This window comes from Lactuca virosa, chromosome 9, assembly GCF_052849685.1.
Source record: "Lactuca virosa cultivar CGN04683 chromosome 9, Lactuca_virosa_CGN04683_v6, whole genome shotgun sequence".
In the NCBI taxonomy this organism is placed as follows: domain Eukaryota; kingdom Viridiplantae; phylum Streptophyta; class Magnoliopsida; order Asterales; family Asteraceae; genus Lactuca; species Lactuca virosa.
In genome coordinates, this window is record NC_136434.1 from 292,837,967 (window position 1) to 292,862,895 (window position 24,929).

The 24,929-nt window shown below is 38.3% G+C and overlaps 3 protein-coding genes across 3 annotated transcripts; all 3 read right to left on the reverse strand.

The window, feature by feature from the left end:
• Positions 1-1,602: 1,602 nt before the first annotated feature.
• On the reverse strand, positions 1,603-5,338 carry LOC145135532 (elongation factor 1-gamma-like). Its single transcript, XM_079069795.1, has 8 exons — positions 5,242-5,338; positions 5,094-5,138; positions 4,183-4,332; positions 4,037-4,097; positions 3,890-3,942; positions 3,700-3,801; positions 3,106-3,607; positions 1,603-2,156 (listed from the first exon to the last, which is right to left on the reverse strand). Exons 2-8 carry the CDS (start codon positions 5,100-5,102, stop codon positions 1,777-1,779), a joined length of 1,257 nt encoding a protein of 418 aa, XP_078925921.1. The 5' UTR covers positions 5,103-5,138; positions 5,242-5,338; the 3' UTR covers positions 1,603-1,776.
• Positions 5,339-5,916: 578 nt separating this feature from the next.
• GXM3 (glucuronoxylan 4-O-methyltransferase-like protein (DUF579)) lies at positions 5,917-7,021 on the reverse strand. Its single transcript, XM_079069796.1, has one exon. It carries the CDS (start codon positions 6,948-6,950, stop codon positions 6,069-6,071), a length of 882 nt encoding a protein of 293 aa, XP_078925922.1. The 5' UTR covers positions 6,951-7,021; the 3' UTR covers positions 5,917-6,068.
• A 3,225-nt stretch (positions 7,022-10,246) lies between these two features.
• Positions 10,247-15,537, reverse strand: LOC145135971 (putative serine/threonine-protein kinase At1g54610). The gene is made up of 8 exons (XM_079070185.1): positions 14,423-15,537; positions 14,065-14,349; positions 13,637-13,954; positions 12,696-12,923; positions 12,281-12,381; positions 12,052-12,166; positions 10,974-11,366; positions 10,247-10,755 (listed from the first exon to the last, which is right to left on the reverse strand). Exons 1-8 carry the CDS (start codon positions 14,894-14,896, stop codon positions 10,549-10,551), a joined length of 2,121 nt encoding a protein of 706 aa, XP_078926311.1. The 5' UTR covers positions 14,897-15,537; the 3' UTR covers positions 10,247-10,548.
• Between the last annotated feature and the right edge of the window lie 9,392 nt (positions 15,538-24,929).

Below are 24,929 nucleotides of genomic sequence, written 5' to 3' on the forward strand. Positions count from 1 at the left end.
ATTGAGTCTTTTGAAAAGTCACCTAAACATGACTTTTGTAACTTTTCAACCACTTAAACCTTAAATTACTTTTATACCCCCCAACTACCCTAATCAATGTAAATATTTAAGTATGTCATTTTTAGTCATTTTACATGTAAAAGTTAAACTAAACATTTTTTAAAAATAACTTTTGACTTTTTCCACTCAAAAGCTAATCCAAACACATTTTAAAAAACAACTTTTATAAAAAGTCATTTTACAAAAAGGACTTTTGCCCCTCAAAAGCTAAGCCAAACACCCTCTAAGGGTGAAAAGAATGATGGTTTAGGAATTGGAAGCTTATTTGCTTTAAGTTGGGTTTTATGCTACAAACGGAGGTGGGGATTCATGTCAAAACCAAACTCTTTATGAATGTTTATCATATAAGTGATTCATGGTTTAAATGGTGGTTTAGAGACGATGTGAATCATATCAAGTTTAAAGGCGCTTCGAATAACAACATTTGGTTTCCAATCTACTTCACTAAAAAGGTATTGGTTTGGATTCATTGATTTGATAATAGTCACATGTCATGTTTTTCAAATGATGTTTAGTGTGGAGATATAAAATTTCGAAACATGTAAGATAGATGGTAATGGGAGTTAGAGAATAAATGTACATTTACACTTGAACCGACTAGAAAATGTTGGCCATTTTAATGTCACGGACCATATGATGTAATTGAAAATAGTATGAGTGTAAATGGAGATTTAAACTATGATCTAGTAAGTTAGGTGGTGTGAAATGTATATTTGTATATAAGGCGAGTTTGATCTCGTACACAACAAAATATTGGGGTCAATGGGCGGGGTTTACAGCAACACCCCAAACCACTTATATAACTTTGGACATGGGATGATGCAATGTAATAGAAAACATGATTAGAACGAAAGAATATAAAAAGAAACAAGGTAGTTTTGAGTCTGCTTTGGGACAACTCATGCTACATTACAACCCACGTTGCCTCCGCCTATGTAATTAGCTTGTCCAGACAGTTCGAGTTGCATGACAGTTATCTTCACAAACTGTTGCTATTGTAGATTCTATATTTTTTTCAACTTTGTCTACTTTTGCGGATGTATAAATACATTTACTTATATTTCATCATATGTGGGTCTGTCTTACAAATTGGGGTTTTCTATATCTCTAATAACGTGACTTTTTTTTGTCTTTATTAAAAGTGTCTTTGATGGATTATCCCAAGATTAAATTATGCAAGATGGAATATATTGGTCGCAATCAAGTTAAATATCATGGATTGAAGATTTTGCTTAGATAGAAGGCCAACAGGAGTGACTATAGATAATAGCGGAGATTGATACTCTCTTTCATTACAACCGAAGAATAGTCAAGCTGGGATGATCAAGTGGGGTTACGACAGAATCAAAGTAAATACTTGGATGCGGATAACTATGGGTGTTTTGGAGCTTCTATAATGAGTTGAGGACGTTCCAATTAACGCCTTCAGTCCCCTCAAGACCTCAACACTTGTAGCTGTCACAAGTATAGTAGTATTCAGTAGAATGCATCATCTTACCAAAGTAAATTCTTAATTATTTGAACCATTGACACACAATATGATTAATTTAAAGAGAACACACTCCATAAACAAACTCATGATTAACAACCATCCGGTCTTGGTCTTGGGTATTACATTGAGATCAAAACTGACTTAAAATTAACACCATTTTAACCGACAAAAAACAAACACTTTCAAACAAACATACTACCCACAAAAAAACATCTCTTCTTTTCTCACTTAAAGCACTTAGCATCCAAAAGAGTTTCCCCTTCAAAAGGCTCAAAATCTTCAATCATTTGATTCACACGCTCCTTTTGTGCTTCATCAGACAAATCCACCTTTGTCCACTCATAAAGCTCCATGTCATAACACTCGTCCATTACAAACTTTGGGATCTCGGGCCCACGGAAAAGCCATAAACCCTTCACCTTGAATGGAGGCTCGTTTCCAATAATCAGCATCTTCCCAAAAGCATACTTTCTTGCTAAATCCATTCTTTGAAGGAATCCACCAACTTTGTTCATTGTCACAAATGACACCATGTTTTCATCATTGTATTTGTAATCACAGAACCATAGAGAGTAGCCCTCTGGATCAAACATTTCCCAGAAACCTTAAAAAAAAAACATATACAAAAGTTAAATTCACTTTAAAATTCCTAACTCTATTTTTCCATATCAAGAAATTATAGCATCATACTTTCGGATTTTTCTTGTTAAAACATTGATATACATTGGTGGATTTTTTTAATGTAATATATAGCACAAAATAGAAACAAAAATAGTTGGGAATGTAGCTTACAAGTAACTTGCCAAATTGAAAATACCAATATACTTTAATTTATTTGTGTATTATAGCATCCTCCTTCTGTTTGTTTCTATTGCAACATTGTGTTTTAAAAGATTTCCATCCATTCATAGCAATGAAAATTGAAAATTGCTTTGAATTTAGAGTTATCATAAAAGACCCTATAATTTGGGTTTTTCAGATTTAACCTCAACTTTTTATTTTTCCTAAAAAAGACCTTCCTTTTTCCCTTTTTTTCAGTTTGGCCCTTTTAGCATGCTTACAGTAATCTTCCAATTTTAGACAACTGTTTCCGAAAATACCTCAGAATTTTACTTTTTTTTTCAAAAAAAAACCTCACATTTGACATTTTTTAGAAAATAAAAAGCTGACTTTTTTTTTCTTCAGAAAAAGGTAAAAACTGAGGGGTTTTTTCAGAAAAAAAAAAAACGTTTAAGAATTTTTCTGGAACAACTGTCTAAAACCGAAAGATACCAGTAAACCTGCTAAAAGGGTCAAATCGGAACAAAGAGAAAAACACAAGGTCTTTTTTTAAAAAAAAAATAATGTTTAGGTTTAATCTGGAAAAAACCCAAAAATATAGGATCTTTTATGATAACACGTGTATTTAAATGACATTTTTATAAACCTGTAGACTTTTTAAAGTATATTGTTGAAATAAGAGAAAACAAAAGTAGTATGCTATAATAAGCAACTCAATGAAAGCATGTTGCTATTTCTTTTCCAAAATAAAAAAATAATGAATGATGATATACCTTTAATTGCAACCTCACGGAAGTTGGTCTTGGTGTTGGAATAAAGCCTTTTCCAGTCATCCAAAACCATTTTACTTGGTGGCAACAAATCAAGAGGGTTCTTTGGTTTAGGCTTTGGTGCCTCTTCTTCATCACCATTAGTTTCAGCTTTTGGAGCTTCTTTCTTTTCTTCTTTTTTAGGCTCAGCCTTTGGTTTAGCTTCTTTAGGCTGAACTGGCTTTTTTGAAGAAGGAAGAGGTGGAACAGCTTCTGTTTGTTTCAACTCACCAATGACCTTACTGAAGTTAGGTTGATTAACCATGGTCCAGAAATACCTCTCAACATGAGGAAACTCAGCTGAGAAGGTTTTGGTCATCATGACTTTGAATCCAAGGTATAGGTTGCATGTTGTGATGATGTCAGCAAGTGTCACGCTGTGTCCAACCAAGAATGTGTGTGAGGCAAGATGTGTGTTTAGGGCACCAAGAGCTCTCTTTAATCCAGCAATTGCAGCCTCCTCTACCTTTAATTCGTGTTGAAAAGAAGTGTTATTGATAGGGCATGGACACTATAACCAAAAAGGGTAAATTGGTAATTAATAAAGTGTAAACAAACCGGAGCAACATAGTTAGCATAACCGAATCTTGGCATCAACCATTTCAACACATTTGTGTCGATTTCAAGTGAAGAGAAATCAATCCATTGCTCAATGTGTCCCTGGAAAAACATTCAATGAATAAATAAAGCTTTAAGTAAATGAGTTTAATAAAAAAAAAAAACTTTATCGAAAAATGATGAAACTTACATATTCAATTGGTGAAGATCCCAAAAGAGAAGTGTCAGTCTTCAAGCGAGCAACTGTGATGACAAAATATAACAGAATAAGTACTACAACCAAAGAAATATAAAATTTTAAAATAAATTTACATGGTCATGAATCATGATCACTTACCATAGCGAGCAATGGCATTACTCTCAAATACAGGCCCATCAGGAGTCTCAAGAACAGGAACCTGCAACAATCATATGCATATTGAGTAAAGAAAGTGAAAAAAGCACCCACATTGTAGAAAAGTGAAATCAGAATTAAAAATGTACCTTTCCAATAGGGTTCATCTTAAGAAACTCAGGAATTTTATTTGAAACGCCCATTTCGAATTTTTCAGCCCACTTAACTTCAACACCAACATATTCTGCAGTAATTAATGTCTTGAAAGCATTCTTGTTGGTTTTCGCAGCATGCATGACCTACAAGAAAATTATAAGTTAAAACAAATTATCTCAAACTTAAATGAATGCAACTAACCATAACTACAACACCATAGTAACACAAAAGTTGGCACTTTGTTTGAAGGCTCATTTGTCAACTTTATGATTCAACAAGCAACATGATACAAGTTTCTAATGGTTAATATTTCACTATCAACATATATCCAGTATGTGATGAACTTATTATCATGGTAGCTTAGGCAATTGTTCAATGAATTTTTTCTCGATTGTGAAGCTACATGTTAGAACACAAGGTATATATCCCTAAATATTCTCCCAGGAACATAAGTTAGAACATTTTAGTTTGAAAATGTCATCAATAAGTTGATATTAATTCATTATAAATAAATGAGCGATAAATCAGATGGTTGTGCATTTGATCACTTAGATTACAAATTAAAACCAAAACAACAAGTAAAACACAATAAGTTGTCGATCAACATTGTAAATTAAGTGATCAAATAGCACCACAACTGGATCTAAACGCAATTAACTACACAAGCACAACGAATCACGAGTTGGCCTCCAAACATAAACAGAATTTCGCGAATATTTCAAATAAATTCGATAAAGCGAAATGTGAAATAATCAGACAGAACAGCAACAGTTCATGCATATATAAACGTAAAACTATAAATCTGCCTACCTTGAAATGTTATTATGCATGCACACTTGCGCAACTAACAAAATTCAGCAAAAATATCGACGACAAAGTAACAAAATCAGAATTGAAAACTCACCAGAGCCATTGCTGAAAGGAACAAACGTTCGTTTTTACGTCAGATCTGAATAAAAGAAACAAATAAAGACTTCGAATGAGCACGCAAAAGAGAAATGGTAAGAAATTGTTGAACAAGAAAAGATTAAACGGTGGAATGAAGATGATACCTGATAATTACACGAGCGTTTCTTCCGAGAGCACAGTGAAGAGTCCACAATGAAAGAGAGATATATGACTAGGGTTTCCTACTGTTGAAGGGGGTAGTGGCCTAGTGGGCACTTCTTTATGCAATAAAGTTTTGGGTTTTCGTTGGAAATGATAACGGGCCAGCCCAACTGGATTTATGAATAGTAGTTTTTTTTATAAAAATTACTTTAAAAAATCTTTTATAGATTTGATAAAATTGCAGAAATAGTATCTATGGTTTGTCGATTTTTTTGGCCTAAGCTCCTAAAAAAAGTTTATTAGCAAAAAAATGTCTATATTTGATGTTGTTGTGGTTTTGGTCCCTATCTCATTAAGTTTAAAAGTTTGTTTGTTAAATTTTTGAAAATTATAGTTTTATCCCAAGAATCATTTCAACACTTTTATATTTTTACCAAACTACAATGATCATTTCTACAAAAAAAAAAAATCATTTTATTGAATTATTATAAATTATTATTTTTTTTTTAATTTCTTTCTTATTGTATTACTTTTTTTCAAAAATAAATGACCAAAGTTCATTTAAATAATTTTATATTAGTTAAATTATGATCAAAACATAGCAAAATTGATAAATGAGTTATACTTTTGCTCGAAAACAATTAATGAAAAACTTTATTGAATCAACATGCACTAAATTAGAACAAAAATTCCTCATGTAAAAATTTATTCTAATACTCGTTATTTTTGTCATTTATTTTACATGCTCAAAAAGAAAAATCTAAGATTCTTATAACAAGAATCAAGAGCCAATTGAAAAGAAATCAATAATCAATATTTCAAAATCATCTCAAGGACAAAAAGGCTTGTTAGGTTCATCTCTATGACTTGGAATCCTGAAGTGCCTCAATCTCCCCTCTTGTTTCTTCATATACCCTTCACACAAAAACGCATTAGAAAACTTATCTTCAACAACCCTATTCACATCATGCACAAAAACATCGGTCTCTCCCTCTGCCCTGTTCCTCGCCATCATCCCCGCCGTATAAATAGCACTCATCCGCCCTGGTGCCTCATCATAGTACCCCGTCGGCGCATCCACCATGATCAAGTCCCACGTCGTCTCATAAACATCCTCCGGCAAACCCTTCAGCGCTAGTTGACAAACCGAGTGCCTGGTTTCACCCACCGCCGTGCACTCCGACCCTTTTCCGGCTTTCATAAGGCCATCTGCTTGGTTCACCTTACTGTCATACGTTACATGGTAAGATTCCAACATGGGAAATCTTTTCTTGATTTGCTCGATCCATGCTTTATCTTCTTCAAGAAAGACTGTTCGGCCATTGAAGTTCAAAGAGCTCCACATTAAGCTATCGTGCCCTAGCCCAAAGACTAGAAAGTTGCAAGGTGATTTCATGTCTAAGATCTTTTTGGTTACCGATATTTCTTTGCTGGTTTGTTGTGGGGTGATGGTGGAGGTTGAGTAGTGTACCAAGGCTTGAGCTAATGAAGGTGGGATTTTGTTGCAGGTTTCTGAACATTTTGGCGACTTTTGAATGTTTCTGAAAGAATCTGAAACTGCTTTTGGAATGACTTTTTGCGCAATTTGAGATGAAACTTGATCATTGGAAGATGAAAAGGTTGATCGAAATACAAAGAGAAGAAAGAAGACGACAATGATGGCAATGACAAGAAGCTTGGTGTTCATTGGGTATTGTGTTCTCGACCTCATTTTTTTATCAACAGATAAAACTAAGTTTTCTGGGATTGTTATGAAGCTATGGGGTTGTATTCAAGTATGTATATATACATATATATATCTATAGAGAGAGACGGTATGGTGATGCTTAGAGTTAAAGTGATTATATTAAAGAATTCTATGATGTAAGACATGCAATCTAGAAAGATTCTGAATGAAGCAAAAGGGTAGTTGTTAAGTTTGGTGGAATATTTGGTCATTGAGTTGCAAAGTTAAAGACATCTTGAGTTGCTAATCATTTTGAGTTTGGTGAAGGCAGTTGCACCATGTCAGAAACCGATTAAATTTGCTAAAAATGACATTTTGGCACTCTTTCTCACCTTATATATATATATATATATATATATATATATATATATATATATATATATATATATATATATATATATATATATATATATATGTAATATGTTTGTGTGCGAGAGAGAAAAGAGTGCAACCTAACCATTTTCAACAAATCTATCATATTTCTGTTAGGTTTTTACCTTTGTACATTTTGTTCATTACATGTAATAACATTTTATTTTACACCAATCATATCTACGTATTAAGAATTGGTTATTCTTTGACTAGTTAATAGATTTTATTAAACATACAAAAATAAAGATTGTATGCTGAAAATGTTTGATAACAGATGATGATGAATTAGTTCTTTTTTGGAAAGGAAACTTCCCAAACGAAGATTTTCGGGCCAGCTTTTGCGTACCGACTAATCCTCCGTTGCGAACATGAGGCTATGCCTCATGCCCTAGAGTCACTCCAGGCGAACCTCCAGGCCAGAGAGACTGAGTAATGTCAGGATTTAAACATTAGGTCAATAGGTTATCCACTGTATCTTCTACATGTCTTACCAAGTCACCACAACACAAGTGATTATGATGATGAATTAGTTAATTTAAATATTAAATAAACTTAAAAATACAAACAATAAATTAGATGAATTGAATTTTTTAAACATTTAAGAATGAATGAGGATAAATTATTTAATTATTTTTATAATAACTTTTTAAAATGTTAAAACTATTAGAAAATGTTGGTGATAATATATTTATATTAAATAAATGTTAGTAGAAAAGTTATAGTTATTTTTTTAAAAATAAATCTTTTAAAGAGTAACCATTAAAGATGCTCTAATTGACCTCTATCGTAAAGATGTAAGAATGTATAAACAAGTTCACATGTGCAGTTTGGGACATTTTGTTAATTGTGGAACACATTTGTGGGAAGACCCAATATACACACCGAAACTTTTATGAATTTATCATCTTGTAAATCTTAATGCCTTTGGATAAGTAGTTGAGTTAATATGCGAATTTCGTAAGGACCTTGAGAGAAATGTGGTTTATTTTATTTAAGTTGTAAGTATAATACATTGATGAAAAATGTAGGCATTTATGGTTTTGTATTGTGTACAAAGCACTTACCAATTATCTAATCATGTTTATGTGATAATATATGTCAAGTTTATAAGGGTGTCTGTTGCAACGCTTTTTAAAGTCATGGGGGCAACAAATCCTATAATAATTTTATAGTTATAGAGACTCGGACGAGAGCAATTTCAAGATAGGTGACGCCCTAGGAAGTTTTCACACTAGATTGCCCAAAGTGGACAATATTGTGGTGTGTGCCTTTGGGGGAGATTACAAATGGTATAAAAACTAAGGTATTGGTTGATGTGTTCAAAGGGTACGAGGTGAAGGTTGGAGGCTACCTACATATGATCATCGATCGACTAGGAAGGAGAACTAAACATTTTTTTATAAAGGGTGTTGATACCTTCTCTATCATGATGTGATTTAAAGTCATAAGGGCAGTATATCCCATAAGCACTCTACAGTTAAGGAGGCCCGTACGAGAGTAATTTTAGATGGGTAACATCATGGGAATTTTTCGTACCGAGATGCCTAAATAGGACAATATTATGGTTTGTGCCTTTGGGAGATGTTATAAATGCTAGAACATGGGTCGATGTGTTTGACCGGGAAGTCGAACACTATAAAGGGGTGAACGCAGGTAGTTATTTGCACCTGGTCCCACATTGGTTGGGAAAAAGAAATAAACATTTCTTTTAAGGGTGTTGATACATTCTCTGTCAGAATATGTTCTAAAATTGTAAGGACAACATTGATGGGTTTTAGGTACAACAAATAAACTAGAAAAACAATTCCTAAGTTCACATGCAACCTACTTTGGATCTATGTTTTAACTATTGAACATACAACTTTGAATTGCAAAATAAGAACCCTAGAGGAGAGAGGCTAATTTCGAAATTAACAAACTAGGGTTTAGGGTTTACATACCTTTCAATTGTTATAGCAAACAATTGATAATCCTCTTGATCTTCTTGGAAGCTTTAGCACCACAAGTGTAATGAGTACACTAAAATGTGAGCCAGGAGGCTCCTTAAATAGTTGAGGGAACTAGGGTTTAGGGAAAACCCTAGTTATCCTTTGCTTAGGGCCTAAGCAAGACCCAAGGCCTTATCTTGGACCCCTTGGACGAATTCTCTAGGGTTTCCCCTAGGGTTTTCGTCCACCCCCTTCCAAGGGAGTTTATAATTAATTCTTTTAACCCCAAAATCAATTCTGATTAATTTCTGGCTAACAATTAATTAAACATAATGATTTCTAATTAATATATTAATCCATTAACATATTAATAAATCAATTATATATATATTAATTTATTAATCTTATAAATTAATATCTCTCCTTTCATAATTTCCTTGTCCAGTTGCTAGGTTGAGGGCAACCCAAAAGGACTGTGCTGCTATCAATTCAAGTATATATCAATTATAGTTATGGGCTTAGACACCTAATCCAACAAACATATCATATAAGAACTTAACAGTTAAGGAGGCCCAAACAAAAACAATTTCAGGATGGGTGAGCTCTGAACACTCAACTCGTGCCTTGTAGATTTTTGTCTTTGTATAAAAGAATGTAATGATGTAAACTTGTGTCCTTTGATCAATATGGAGGTGCAACTAGTGTAAAATATGTTATTTTAAAGAAATTTTCACAAAATGGTTGTGTTTGAGAAATTTTGTAAAGATGTACTTTTACAGTGGGGAGTGGGGTGAAACGCCCAAGGTTGGTGTATACCTTTGTAGTTGTATCCTGAAGAGGTATGGGAAAGCAAAGATTGGGCCAACTTACAAGTCCTGCTACGAGTACATCCATTTAATGTTGCTTGCCATCTATAGACATTATCACTAGAGAAAAGTTGATTAAATTAAATGGTTCTATAAGTACTTGAAAGTAGAAAGCTTTTCTGCAAGAAATTTGGTCAGAAATGTATAAAGTTTCTTGATTTTGCAACCACATCAAGAAAGATAACACTTGCCTGTACTTGTTCTCATTTGGGCGTTTCGCCAACTATCCAATATAAAGATTACATGTGTCTTTGTTTTAAAGTTTTTTCTAAATACTTTTTCGACCTTTTACATTAAATCTTTAAAACCAGGCTAAAGCTATACATGACAAAAACCCCGTCCGGAAGTACCATTTCTTGATGAAACGTAATGATTTCGTTTGTTTTATCTAATTTTTTTTTTCTATTTAAATAAATTTCATCTAAAATTTCCTCCATACTGCAATAATGACTCCCTTTGACCATTATCAGTGTGGCCCTTTTTGGTCTTGGTTTTGTCAAAGCGCGCTTTACGAACAGCATGTTGAATTTGTCTTTCGTGTTCTTTAAGCATTTCATCCATATTTCCACCAGGAGGAACTAATGGGCCAGAATAATGGATCCGGTTTTTCTTCGGGGCATAACCCTGTCAATGTTAATAATCATATCAATTCATTAGTATGAAGCCCAATTGATAATCTATAACAAGCTTATAACTTTTCTTTTCTGTTTATCATTTACATTACAAGGAAGAAGAGCAAATATCAGCTTCTAACTGTGATATCAAACAGTCTGAATCTGACTCACCTCTTACCAGACCAATAAGAGGCATATCAAACTATAATGAAAAAAGGTTTTACATACCTTCCCCGGTGGATGTTCATGCTTCTTGAAAGAACAATTAGGGGCATCCATTTGGTGAGATGATTCCACGTCAGCATCATTTAATTGGTGATACTTTCCATTTGGACGATCTTCGGGCCAATGTGAACTATTACCTTTACTATGGTCCAACCGTGAACTACCATGCCAAGCTAACGAATTTGAAAACTTGGACAATTGGGCCCCACGTTTGTAGTGTTGGGCCGAATCAAGCCCAACTTGAAGAGGCTCATCGGGCTTTTCTAGGCCTTCGGGTTGCTTTGAATTTGATCGATTGTTGTAGATGCCATATTGTAATGAGCCTGCAGACTCAGTATCTTCTTCATTGTTGAATTTCTCACTACTACTTTTAGGGTTTTGTTGTTCTAGTCGCTTCTGAAAAGCATCAAACATAATCAATTAATCATCATCATCATCACTCTACTTTTAGGGTTTAGCACAATTTTTACTTTTTTATTTTTGCTAATCACCACCAAAAATAGGGTGGTCTTATCACCATTTGACCAACTTTTCAAACTTATCACAAAATGACCACTTATTTCACAAATGAATTTCGTTAAATACCTTTTTTTGCCAAATTGTTTTTTCAGTGGTCCCCACTACATTTTTCACGAAAATGATGTCATTTTCACAAAATAAAAAAGATTTGCGGATCTTTTTGAAGATTTTTTGTTGTGGGGACCACTGATAAAGCAATTTTGCACAATAAAGTTATTTCACAAAAGCCTAATAGGTGATCATTTTGTGATACAATTTGAAAAGTTGGTCCTTTTGTGATATGACCTTTTCCCTTTTTTGTCATTTTAGTGATTAGCCCATTTTATTTTTGGGTTAAATGCAAGAAATAGCTACTTACTTTCGTTTATTTGTTTATAATAGCATTCTACTTTCATTTCTTACTACAGGATTGTAATTTTAAATTTTTACCCAAATAACAATGTCCTCAAAATACAAAGAAATTTTCATTACTATAATTGGGTAGACTTTAAGAAGTATATTATCCTAATAAAAAATTAGCCATATATATTTTTTTGAAATTTTAAGTGAGAAAACAAAATACCCGTATGGATGCATGCAATTCTGCATTAGCATCGGGTGCTGGCTGAGCTCTTGATTCTCTTGTACCATTTCTTAACGGTTCCACTCCACGTGGTTTTCCACCACTTGCTTTACTCCTGCCATCACAATAAAGAAAAATGAGTATAACACATCATGTGTGGGCAAAAGACGTAAATGCCCTCCTCCTCCTCCTCATAAAATGTCCTGCAAACAAAAGCAAGAAAATTTACCTTCTCATTTCATCATCCCGCATTTTGGCATCAAACTCCTTACTTGGTGGGTACTTGGGCAAACTTGAAGGGTGGCAAGGTAAAGGCTTTGTTGTGAAGAACTGTATTAAATACTCAAATAGTAAGTACATACACCACGTTTTTTTTTTTTTTTTTTTTTTTTGACTTAATGAGCTTAATGGGTTAATCCCTTAATCTAGATAAAACTATACAATGTTGTTTCTTTTTTACTCTTAATGGGTTATCCCCCCCAAAAAAACATCAATTAACGTATTAAGACACTACTCATTTACCTATTTTGGCCTTCTTTTTTATCTTCCCAACTACTCTCATGTCAATTTTATGTATACAACACTTTATCCAGATTCCAGACAGACATCATTACCCATTCATACAGAATAGAGCTTAAGTGTACCTCACTATGAAGTGCAGAAGAAGAAGATCCTCGGTTATGAGGTTCAACTGCAAGGAGAGAATCCAAAAGCATTAAAGCAGATGGAGGGAAATCCTTGAATGTCTCACCCACACACCGTTTATAAGGCTGTTGTGGTTTAAAAATAGTGGCATGAGGCAACTTTGATTTTCTCCAGTACTCTTCAGATGGTGAACCACAAAGTTTAAAAATTTTGTGTAGTTGCTCCACCTGTGAATAATTATTAATACAAATGATTAAAAAGAAAAATATGAAATAGAGGGCAAAATAGTCATTCTACATGCATCTAATCACGGTGTCGGTTTCAGTGACTAAAAAGGTGAAAAAATCATACAACAGGGATTAGAGTTGAAGTATATGTTTAACCCAAAAAAAAAAACCTAGCTTAATACATACAAACATTATTTGTTACATTTTTGCCTTTCTATCCCCTAACCATTCCTTATGGATTCGGACTTGAAGCACATGGTTAGACATTTGGAGCTTTGTTTTATTTAAAAAAGAATACTCATAAAATAAAAAACTAATTGTAAATCTATACTTTCACATGTAAGAATACTATGAGATTTACAGTTTTGATTAGGTTCAAATTTGTGAAATTGGTTCAGGTTTTCTATTACATTTTTTAGCTTTAGGTTTACATATTTGATTTGATGAGGTTCGAATTAGTTTGATAATTGGTATAGAGTATAAAGTATAAACTATGAAATTGGATTGATTTGTTTAATAAGATATAAACTATGAAATGGGTTTGATTTGTTTGACAAATTGTCATTTCCCAATAGAAGGGTAAAATGATCATTTATTCAGATTCAGATAGTCTATTCAGTCTAGAAAAGAAACAGTCTTTGTGTATACAACATTATATCATTACCCATTCAGCCACTTTATCCATATAAGACTTAATGGTTTATATAAAGTACCTCTGTTCTTCCAGGCATTATAGGCTTGCCAGCAAAAAGTTCAGCAAGGATGCAACCAGCACTCCACAAATCAACAGCTACTCCATAATCAGTAGCACCTAATAAAAGCTCAGGAGGCCGATACCACAAAGTAACAACTCTACTTGTTAAAGGTTGCCTTTGATTTGTGCTAAAAATAGTTGCTAGACCAAAATCCCCAATTTTTAAATTCCCATTATTGTCAATCAAAAGATTTGAGCCCTTGATGTCACGATGTAGGATTCCACGATTGTGGCAATGTTCTAGCCCACAAAGTAATTGTTTCATATAACATTTTATCTGCAAGTTAAATACAATAAATCCATATTAGAAGATAGAAGTTATATGTTATTGGAAACAAATTGTTCTACTCAATAAACAAGATGATTGCCTAAAAGAAAGAGATATACCTGTGATTCAGTAAACTTAATCATAGGAGATGCTGCAAGTCCAGCAAGATCATGCTCCATGTAATCAAATACAAGATACAAATTCCCCGAAACCCTAGATGTCAGTAAACCTTCAAGCTTCATCACATTTGGATGGTCTAACCTACGAAGAACAATAATCTCTCTTGCCATAAACCTAACACTTTCTGGATCCATCTTAGTGAACCTTACCTTCTTTAAAGCAACAATCTTTCCAGTTTCAAGGTCTCGAGCTCTGTACACGCTGCTGTAAGTCCCCTGTCCAATCTGCAACCAAATGTACACAATTTATATAAATCTAACAGCTTCACTTTAAAATATAAGCAAAAGAAGGGCAGACCTTGTCTAATTTCTCAAATGAGTCTGCTCTTCTGGGCAACCATCCTTTAATGGCTTCCCCGGCAACAGCAGTGAGCCAAGAAGGCCAACCAGCAGCTTCTTGAGCACCATCAAATCCATTGGCAACGCTAAATGTTCTACAGATTTCAGGCTGGTGTATCTCTCCGTTTCCCTTGGTTTCAGTTTTTGCAGGTTTTTGAGATAGTTGCACAAGCGGTTGCACTTGCACCACAGGTTGCTGCTCATAAACCACACTCTTTCTCTCCCCTTCATCCCATGGTGTTTGCCCTGAACTTGCTGTGTTTTCTCTGTTACCCTCTGAAATTAGCCTAGCAGTAGCTTCATTGCTGCCATTATCAACGTCCACTGCAACTTCATCCCTTCTTGAAGAACCGAGGAAACGTTTTGATGATCTCTTTGATTCCTTCTCTGAATACTCATTTGCTGATATTCCTTTCGAGCACATACACCCCATAACTGTTTCCAGATATGAAGCTTTACAATCCAATATATATCATCTAATCCAGCGATCCAATCAATTTGATCCTCAATATAAACGTTATTGATAGCTTGAAACCCCAACTTCCTAATTGCATTATGAACCTTCGATATAAAATAAACTGGAATGTTTACCCATGTAATCAAAACCCTAAATTCGCCAAATCGCACTAATAATTATGAACCCAAAACGATTCAAGATCCCTAATTAGAATATACAAACCTACCCCGGTGAATGAAAAGCGGAAACTCAATAAAGAGAGAGACCCAGATCGGAGTGTTGAAGAATTGTTGAAATTCAGATGAATGTGAAAAATTATTATCTTGCTTAAGTCAATTGAATGGGTCAAAACTCAACAACTCGATTATTTTATAGTTTTATGATGAGACGAATGAAATGGGGTGCTTGAGAATGACGACGAGTGAGGTGTGAGAAGGAATGGAGAGAGAAATTTTCGGATCTATGTGAAAGAGCGTTGGAATGCGAGGGATCGATTGATACGTAGCAGTGTCTGAGGGATGGAAGGAAGCTCGAATGGTTTTGAGTTTTGACTCGTGAAGATGAAGGCAGAAGGCAGAAGGCAGGAAGGGAAGAGGGAATCTCTGACGACACATGGCATATTTTCTGTCATTTTCTTAACCTATATATCCATGTGGGTCCCATTTTGTCCTCAAGGATCCAAGGACAAAAGAATACTCCATTCTTAAATAATTCATGACACCTTATGTTAAAACTTAACAAAAATATAATACTTTTTTGCTTTGTGTTAACGTTTCTATTGATTGATAGCCCATTATTTAGATTATAATTTATGTGGAAACTAGGTTGGATTATAATATTTATTTAAGCCCATCAAACTGTAGGTATTGGGCTATTGGCTCTTTTTAGGGCCTACACCGTTGAAAAAAAAAAGACAAACAAGATAATGGGATTTATTTATACTTTAGATCTAAAAATATTTCAATTAAGACAAACAAGATAATGGGATTTATTTATACTTTAGATCTAAAAATATTTCAATTTGTACGGAAGGTATAAAATCAAAAAACTTTAATGGTTTTGGTCCCTAAATAGTTGTAAGGACCGTTTTGTTATTTTAATTTCTTTTTTGTATTTTTTCATTTTTATTTTAATATTTTATTAATTAAAAAACAGGCTCATCCAACCCAAGAGTTGTGTCCTTCCCTCCCCCCTCTCCCTCACTTTCTTTTGCGTATGCGTGCCACTTTTTCTCAAAATTGATCCAACTCTTTTTTGTCTCTTTTTCATCGAGGAAGCTATAAACACAAGGTTTGATATAAAAATAATGTGTTGATGCTTGAGATATGATTATCGAATGGTATGTTGAACCGATTTTTTTTTTTTTTGATTGATTGGTTGTAACACAATGATATTGTTTTGTTTTGATCAACACTGATTTTCGATAAATTGCTAATTTCGTCTAGTTCTAATTTCGATCTTATTCTGAGTTTTATAGGTTAGCAAATTATAGAAAATGATGGTCCAATGTTGTTTCGTTGAAGAAGATGCCTTGAGATTTCGATGTGCACACTAATTTCGATGTGAAGTATTATCGAAAGAAGTTCTTGATGGTTTTCGATCTCGAATCAAATTTCGGTGGTACAATCATGTGATTTAATTTTAATGGGTTAAATGATGGAGAGATTTCGATTGAGATGGTGCTTTGATCTTGAGATACTTCAAGACATTCGTTTCGTTTCAATTCAAAGTGTGGTGAAGATTATCGAAATGGATTTTCAAATTAATGAAGAGAGTACATGCTTCATGTTGCTGCTTTCGATTCGTGGTTAAACGTGTGACATCCGTTTTCAGGTATCAATCTTTTAGCATTTAATTATTTCAAGTTTGATGTTTGGGGATTTATGACTGATTGTGGTGCAGTGGTAGAGACCCGCCACGGTACGACCACATCATTTAAGTCGCGATGCAATCAGGTGTTGGTTGTGGTGTGGTGGCGGATGGGATCGAAACCCTAGACCTCTGGCATTGAGCCCTATTTAAGCAAACCTTATGATTAGGGTCTCGTCTCATTGTAACGTCCCAAACTTCCAGGTCGGGTCACCACCATATGAGAGACAGGGATAAGGATATCCAGAAGATGACCTTTAGGGCTTGTTATGTCCATTATGAGTTCGTGGTGATGCATTTGGGCTCACCAATGCACTGGCAGCGTTCATGGACTTCATGAACCAGGTGTGCATGTCGATGCTGGATCAGTCACTGATTGTGTTTATTGATGATATTTTGGTCTATTCTAAGATCGAGGAGCAACACGAGGTGCACTTGCAGGAGGTTCTTGAGACTTTAAGAAGGAGAGGCTTTATGTCAAATTCTCTAAGTGCGAGTTTTGGTTGCGCGAGGTTCAATTTTTAGGGTACCTCGTCAATCAGGATGGTATCTTACTTGATACGGGTAAGACTGAGGTTGTGATGCGATGGGAGGTTCCAAGGTCTCCATCTGAGATTCAAAGTTTCCTTGTGTTGTTCAGGTATTATCGGAGGTTTATCCAGGATTTCTCAAAGATAGTGGTACCTTTGACTCAATTGACGAATAAGGCATTTGCTTTTCATTGGGGGCCTGAGCAGCAGGTGGCATTCGAGGATATGAGGTAGAATTTATGTGAGGCATCGGTTTTGACCCTTCCCGAGGGTGATGAAGATTATGTGGTGTAACACCCCGACTCCCAGCTTGGAAGGTGATTTGCAAGAAGAAGACTTGAAGTATAAAAGGAGTGGTGCAATAGGAGCTAGTGGATCTGACCCTTCTGCTTATTGGCATCAGTTTGAAGGCAGTGGAGTACGTGGCGGTGATTTGAGAGTTTGAGCTTATCGCTTCAGTTCGACAGTTGTGAGGTGAGTTTTCCTCACTATACCAAGGGTCTAAGGCACCAAGGACGGCCCTTTTGGATTGTTATCCTGATATGTTATATGCTTGAGTATTGTATGATCTGTTAGATCAGTATCCTGGTATATAGGATGGTATATGTTGTTATGAGCTGTTAGATCAGTATCCTGGTAGATAGAATGTTATATGTTGCTATGATCTGTTAGATCAATATCCTGGTAGATAGGATGTTACTATGTTGTTATGATCTGTTAGATCGGTTTGTCTGTCTATAGACTGTTATGTGATTAGCTGATATATGTGCACATGTTTGATTAGTGGTTGAGGCTTATCTGCTTTGTGCGAGAGCCAATAGACCTGGGCATTCCAACCCGATGGTTGTGGACCGTGAGTATTCCATCCCGAGGATGATTGGACTCGTAGTATGTGGGTATGCCAACCTGTTGGGTGTGGGCCTGGGGTATTCCATCTCGAGGATGATTGGACCCATAGTATGTTGGCATTCTAACCGGATGGTTGAGGGCCTGGGGTATTCCAACCTGATGGTTGACTGGACCCATAGTATGATGTTCGTGATTATATGTATATTGTTGCGTGTATGGGTATTTTGGGGGAACTCACTAAGCTTCGGGCTTACAATTTTAGTTTTGGTTTCAGGTACCTCAGATGATCGCGGGAAGGCAAAGGCGTGATCGTACAGCTCCTCACATTTATGACTTTGTTTATGGGATACTCTGATATTATACTATTTTGAAAACAAGTTTTGTAATGATTAATGGTTTTGAAATGTTTTGAAAAAGTTTAAATTTGGCATGATTTTATGGGTGTTACAAGTTGGTATCAGAGTCTTGGTTTGAGTGAATTGGATGAACACTCGTGTGAATCCAGTCTCAAATCAAGGAAAGATTTTCAAAATGATTTTAAATGGTTTTCAAAATAAGTAAATGAGGATGCAGAGTGTACGATCAGCCAGAGCCAGTAAGTAGACCCCAAAATACCATGCGGTTATTTAATTATGTGATATGTTAGAACAGCATGCTAGTACTAGGCTAGGGATCTTCAGGAATTGCATGATAGAATTGTCTGATTGTATGATGCCTGATAGCCAAGGGTTTTCTTTATATGAAATTGACATCATTAATGTAGTTGCTTAGTGTATGCATCACGGCCGTACATAATTAAGACCTTATAGCATGAGAATGTTTGGTTTGGCCTTATTTCCTATTCTTGTTTGATGAAGGGCTTAGGGTAGGATCAGGTATTCGAAAGTCTATAGGGTCCAGCGTTATGTATGACTAGCATACACTAGTGTTGCAGGGTTGCAGGGTTGGTGGAAGTTTCATGGATGGGTGGGTTGTGTGAGGCCGGTAGGTCAGTTATGAGATAGTTAGCCTTCCTCTAAGGGTGAGGATTGAGCGACCACCATGTATATATATATTGTTAGGGTGTTGTGGTGATACTTGAGACAAATATGGGTAGGTGTGGGAGGTAGTATGGGCCCGTACTACTGAAGCACAGGACCCATACGCGTAGCAAGGAAGTCACAACCCCTAGGGTCTAGTTGGGAGTTGGTTACCTGTTATTTGTGCGGATTATCTGATATCTTCCTGGTGTATTTTCAGTATGGTGGTTACGAGGCGTTTTGTGACTGGATCCGGATCGGGATCAGGGCAGGGTGATCAGGAGGCCCCGTCAGTGCCCGAGATTATCGGCCAGGGTGGGCCAGTGTTGACAGAGGATCATGTCAGGGAGATCATCCGCGAGGAGGTGGTCGAGATTGTCCGGGGTCAGATTCCGGAGATGTTTGGGTCTATTAACACCGCTATGATGGAGTATTTTGATGACATATATGCAGCCATTGCTGAGACGGCTGCCGCAACAGCTACAACGGCTGTAACAGCGGCAGGAGGAGGAGCTGGCTGAGCTTTTCATTACCGGGACTTCGATAACACGAAGCCCCCAACCTTCGATGGGACTCAGGATCCGATCATAGCCATGAGGTGGCGGTCTGACGTGGAGGGATGTTTCTTCACGCGCTCATGTCCTACTGACCAGAAGGTCAGATGTGCCCTGAACTTGCTGAGATATGGGGCAAAGGACTGGTTGAGATTGATGACTGGGTCGTATACGGATGACCAGAGAGTTGCTGTTACTTGGGAGCAGTTCAGAGATATGTTCCGCGCTCGTTATATCCCACGGGTCGAGTGCGAGCGGTTGTCACAGGAGTTCTTGGATCTTAGACAGGGTACGGAGTCGGTGACGGAGATCACCCGCATGTTTACTGAGAGGGCGATGTTTTGCCCGGAGTTTGCTTCTGAGCAGGCTCAGATGACACGTTATTTGAGCATGCTCAATACGGACATCCGTCAGTTTGTTGCCACCCAACAATGTGATACACTGCTGGACTTACAGGAGGCCGCTAGGCGGCGTGAGTTGGAGATTGAGTTGTAGTTGAGGGAGCAGCAACAGCCCCCAACACAGTCGCAGCCGGCGCCGAAGCGGTCTAAGACCGCTGATACCAGATCTGGGGGACAGCCAGGCCGCACTTGTGGGAAGTGCGGAAAGGCTCATTCGGGGATTTGTCGATCGAGGAGTGGGTGCCAAAAATGTGGCAAGCAGGGCCATTTGGCCAGGGATTGCAGGCAGCAGACTCCAGCTCCCGGAGTCAGACTTTGTTACAATTGTGAACAGGTGGGCCATATGAAGGCCTAGTGTCCCCTACTAGCCGCCAAGCCGGCGCAGGCTCCCGTGTCAGCTACACTGAGGATTACTGATGGGAGGCAGGGTAGGGCGGAGCCTCCGAAGGCTCAGGGATGTGCCTTCCAGCTCACAGCAGAGGAGGCCAGGGTAGCACTAGATGTGGTTGTTGGTATGTTTCTATCCCTTATCTTACTGATTATATATGTTTTATGCTTATCTGTTTGTACCTGTGATTAGGTACGTTTTTAGTGAACTCCTTGCCTGCATTGGTTTTATTTGACTCGGGGGTGAGTCGGTCGTTTGTATCTCAGACGTTTAGTAGGGAGTTCAGTGTGTCAGTAGGAGAGCTAGAGTGTCTGTTGCGAGTCTATATCACCAACGAACACGGAGTTTCCTCTTCTTCAGTTTATCGAGGATGTGTGTTGGAGATCTTCGGGGTGTCTTTCCCGATAGATTTGATTCCGACCCCCATGGGGGATGTGTGTGTGATCGTAGGTATGGACTGGCTTAGTCGCTTCAGTGTCATGATCGACTGTGAGGGTCAACGAGTTGTGGTTCGAACCCCAAATGGGGGAGAACTGATTGTTTATGGAGATCGTACCAGGCTGGGATCAGGTTTTTGTTCGGCTGCCAGGGCTTGACAGTACATTCAGCACGGGTGTGCGGGTTATCTAGCGTATGTGGTGGATACACGGGTCAGAGATCAGATTTCAGTATTAGAGGTTCCAGTGGTCAGGAAGTTTGTTGATGTATTACCGGAAGAGTTACCCGGAGTGCCTCCGGAGAGGCAGGTCGAGTTTAGGACCGACCTAGTGCCCGGTGCAGCCCCTATCGCCAAGGCGCTGTACTGGTTGGCACCACCAGAGATGCAGGAGCTGTCATCATAGCTCCAGGAGCTGCTGGGCAAGCAGTTCATTCGTCCGAGCAGTTCCCCGTGGGGAGCGCCGCTACTCTTCGTTACGAATAATGATGGTTCACACCGGATGTGCATTGATTACCGGGAGTTGAACAAGTTGACGGTGAAGAACCGTTATCCGCTCCCGAGGATAGATGATTTATTTGATCAGTTGCAGGGTGCATCTTAGTTCTCTAAGAGAGACCTGAGGTCCGAGTACCATCAGGTCAGGGTTAGGGAGGAGGACGTGGAGAAGACCGTGTTCCGGACTCGTTATGGACATTACGAGTTCGTGGTTATGCCGTTTGGGCTCTCCAACTAGCCTGCAGTATTTATGGACCTGATGAATTGGGTCTGCAGACCGATGCTCGACCGTTCGGTCATCGTATTCATAGATGATATCTTGGTATAATCCAAGACCCGAGAGTAGCATGAGGAGCATCTACGGGAGTTATTGGGAGTCTTGAGGCGAGAACCGCTATATGCCAAGTTCTTGAAGTGTGATTTTTGGTTAAGAGAGGTTCAGTTCCTAGGACATCTTGTTAACCAGGAGGGGATTTTGGTCGATCCGGCTAAAATCGAGGCAGTTATGCAGTGGGAGGTTCCAAAATCTCCCTCAGACATCAGGAGCTTTCTGGGATTGGCAGGGTACTACCGGAGATTCATACAGGATTTCTCCAAGATTGCAATACCCCTCACTCGTCTGACGAGGAAGGGGTGGATTTACGGTGGGGCCCCGAGCAGCAGAGGGCGTTTGAGACCCTACGAGAGCGTTTATGCGAGGCTCCAGTGTTGACTCTCCCAGAGGGAGTCGAGGATTTTGTGATGCATCCATCACGGGACTGGGAGCGGTCCTCATGCAGAGAGGACGAGTGATAGCCTATGCATCGTGGCAGTTGAAGCCGCATGAGACGAGATACCCTACTCATGATCTGGAGCTGGGGGCGGTGGTGTCCGCCCTCAAGATTTGGAGGCATTATCTCTATGAGGTCCGCTGTACCATCTGCACGGACCATAAGATCCTGACACACATCATGGATCAGCCGAACCTAAACATGAGACAGCGCAGGTGGCTAGATGTAGTCAAGGACTACGACTGTGAGATCCTTTACCACCCAGGTAAAACGAACGTGGTTGGGGACGCTCTGAGCCGCAACTCAGCTGGGTCTTCCACTCCGGTAATATGTATGAGGATATCAGTGGATTCTCTACTTGTGGACTTGATCAGGGAAGCCCATACAGAGGGTATGCGCCAGGAGAATTGGAAGCTGGAAAGGATTAGAGGTGAGAACACCCGGTTAGTGCAGGATAGCCAGGGGTTATTGACCCGTTGCGGGCGGGTCTGGGTTCCGATGTCTGGTGGGGTCAGACAGACTATACTGGAGGAGACTCATAAGTCTCACTTCTCTATTCACCCGGGGGCCACCAAGATGTACCGGGACTTGCGATTGAGTTATTGGTGGCCATATATGAAGCGAGAAATCGCTTGGTATGTCGAGAGGTGCTTGACATGCATGATGGTCAATGCCGAGCATCAGAGGCCGCATGGCAAGCTGCAACCTCTGGAGATTCCCATGTGGAAATGGAAACAGATCACGATGGACTTCATCACCAAGCTGCCGAGAACGGCGAAGGGGTCCGACACTATTTGGGTCATCGTGGATCAATTGACCAAGAGTGCTCATTTTCTGCCCATTCGGGAGAGCTCATCGGCCGAGAAGCTGGCTGATGTGAATATACGCGAGATTGTCGCTCGTCATGGGGTTCCGGTCTCTATCGTCTCAGACCATGATGTTCGGTTTACCTCCCGATTTTTGCAGAAGTTCCACGAGGAGCTGGGCACACGGCTGCACTTCAGTATAGCCTATCATCCGCAGACGGACGACCAGAGCGAGCGGACTATACAGACTCTTGAGGACATGTTGAGATCCTGTGTTATTAACTTCGGTGGGAGCTAGGACTCCTACCTACCCCTTGCAGAGTTCTCCTACAACAACAGCTTTCACTCCAGCATTGGTACTCCACCCTATGAGTTGTTGTATGGGCGGAGATGTCGCACCCCGGTCAGTTGGGGTGAGGTGGGTCACAGGGTGATGGGTCGGACCAAGGTAGTCCTGCAGACTACCGATATGATTCAACAGATTAGATAGCGGGTGCAGACCGCACATAGTCGGCAGAAGAGTTACGCCGACCGACACCGATCTGAGTTGGAGTTTCAGGTCGGTGACATGGTACTCCTAAAGGTCTCACCCTGGAAGGGTGTGATCCGCTTCAGGAAGAGGGGGGAATTGGGTACCCGATACATTGGATCGTTCCGGATCATTTCCAGGGTTGGCAATGTGGCATATAGACTCGAGCTACGTAGAGAGGCCAGTGGCCATTATGGAAAGGAAAGTGACGGTTCCGCGAAACAAGTAAGTGCCTTTGTTAAAGGTATAATGGGAGCACTGGAGGGGATTTGAGTGGACTTGGGAGTCGGATGCTGAGATGCAGGAGCATTATCCGGAGTTGTTTGTCGCAGCCGACTTCGAGGACGAAGTCTAGTTCAATTGGGGGAGAGTTGTAACACCCCGACTCCCAGCTTGGAAGGTGATTTGCAAGAAGAAGTCTTGAAGTATAAGAGGAGTGGTGATCAAGAATTAATTTGGAATTAATTTAGTGGTCAAAAGAGACTAATTAAATTAACGGTGATTGATTATGTAAATCAGTGATACATATGGTTTGGGCTATTGATCCATGATGGACTAAGTTTATGTGAGAGTCCATTAAGAGTTAGTCCATATGAGTTATTGGATCATAAGCCTAAGTGTAAGAATTAGGGTTTACATATGACTCTTGGAATTCTACACTATATATGTATTCCTTAAACCCTAAAATCGGTACTTTGTGTATTCAATAAAGAATATAGCCATTTTTGGTGTGTCTAACCTCTCTCTCTCAAAGTCCTCCATTTGTTCATGGTGTGTTGTGATTCCATTAGAGGTGCAACATTTGAGGCACTAAGCTCTTGAAAGGCCAAAAACTCTACAAGCTACAACAAATAGGTAATTGTCTAACTTGTTTTATGTTTCAAATATCAAGTTGTATGCTAGTTATAGGTTTCATGATTTGGACTTTTTTTGTTGCATGTATAACTAGAGAAAACTTAGGGTTACCAAAGCATTAGGGTTGTATGTGCACCATCGGAGTGTTATAGTACCTAAAACCCATCAGTGGTATCAGAGCCATAGGTGTTTTCTGTTATATTGATGCATTGGTTATTTGTTCAAAGTTGAAAAAATTGAAAAATTGCTTACTGACTGATGGACTCGACGAGTCCCATGAGTGTACTCGACGAGTTGGTTCATTTCATGATGAACTCGACGAGTCCATTGTCTGGCCCGACGAGTCGGACTGTCTGGTGACAGATTTTCGGGCTTTTTGGCCAGAATTGGATTCGGAACATTACCATGAATTGTTTTACATCATAAAATCTGATTTTTCTGATATGGTAGTGTTTATCCTCATCTAATTAAAAGATAAATGTCAAATATTAATATAATTACAAGT

Coding starts and splice junctions, on each gene's coding strand:
- LOC145135532 (XM_079069795.1), bottom strand. Junction 3,943..4,036: donor TAATGCCATTGCTCGCTATG/GTAAGTGATCAT, acceptor TTGTCATCACAG/TTGCTCGCTTGAAGACTGAC. Junction 3,608..3,699: donor ATGCTAACTATGTTGCTCCG/GTTTGTTTACAC, acceptor CACGAATTAAAG/GTAGAGGAGGCTGCAATTGC.
- GXM3 (XM_079069796.1), bottom strand. CDS start 6,950: ATGAGGTCGAGAACACAATACCCAATGAACACCAAGCTTCTTGTCATT.
- LOC145135971 (XM_079070185.1), bottom strand. CDS start 14,896: ATGGGGTGTATGTGCTCGAAAGGAATATCAGCAAATGAGTATTCAGAG. Junction 13,955..14,064: donor TTAAGTTTACTGAATCACAG/GTATATCTCTTT, acceptor TTTAACTTGCAG/ATAAAATGTTATATGAAACA. Junction 10,756..10,973: donor ATGAACATCCACCGGGGAAG/GTATGTAAAACC, acceptor TAACATTGACAG/GGTTATGCCCCGAAGAAAAA.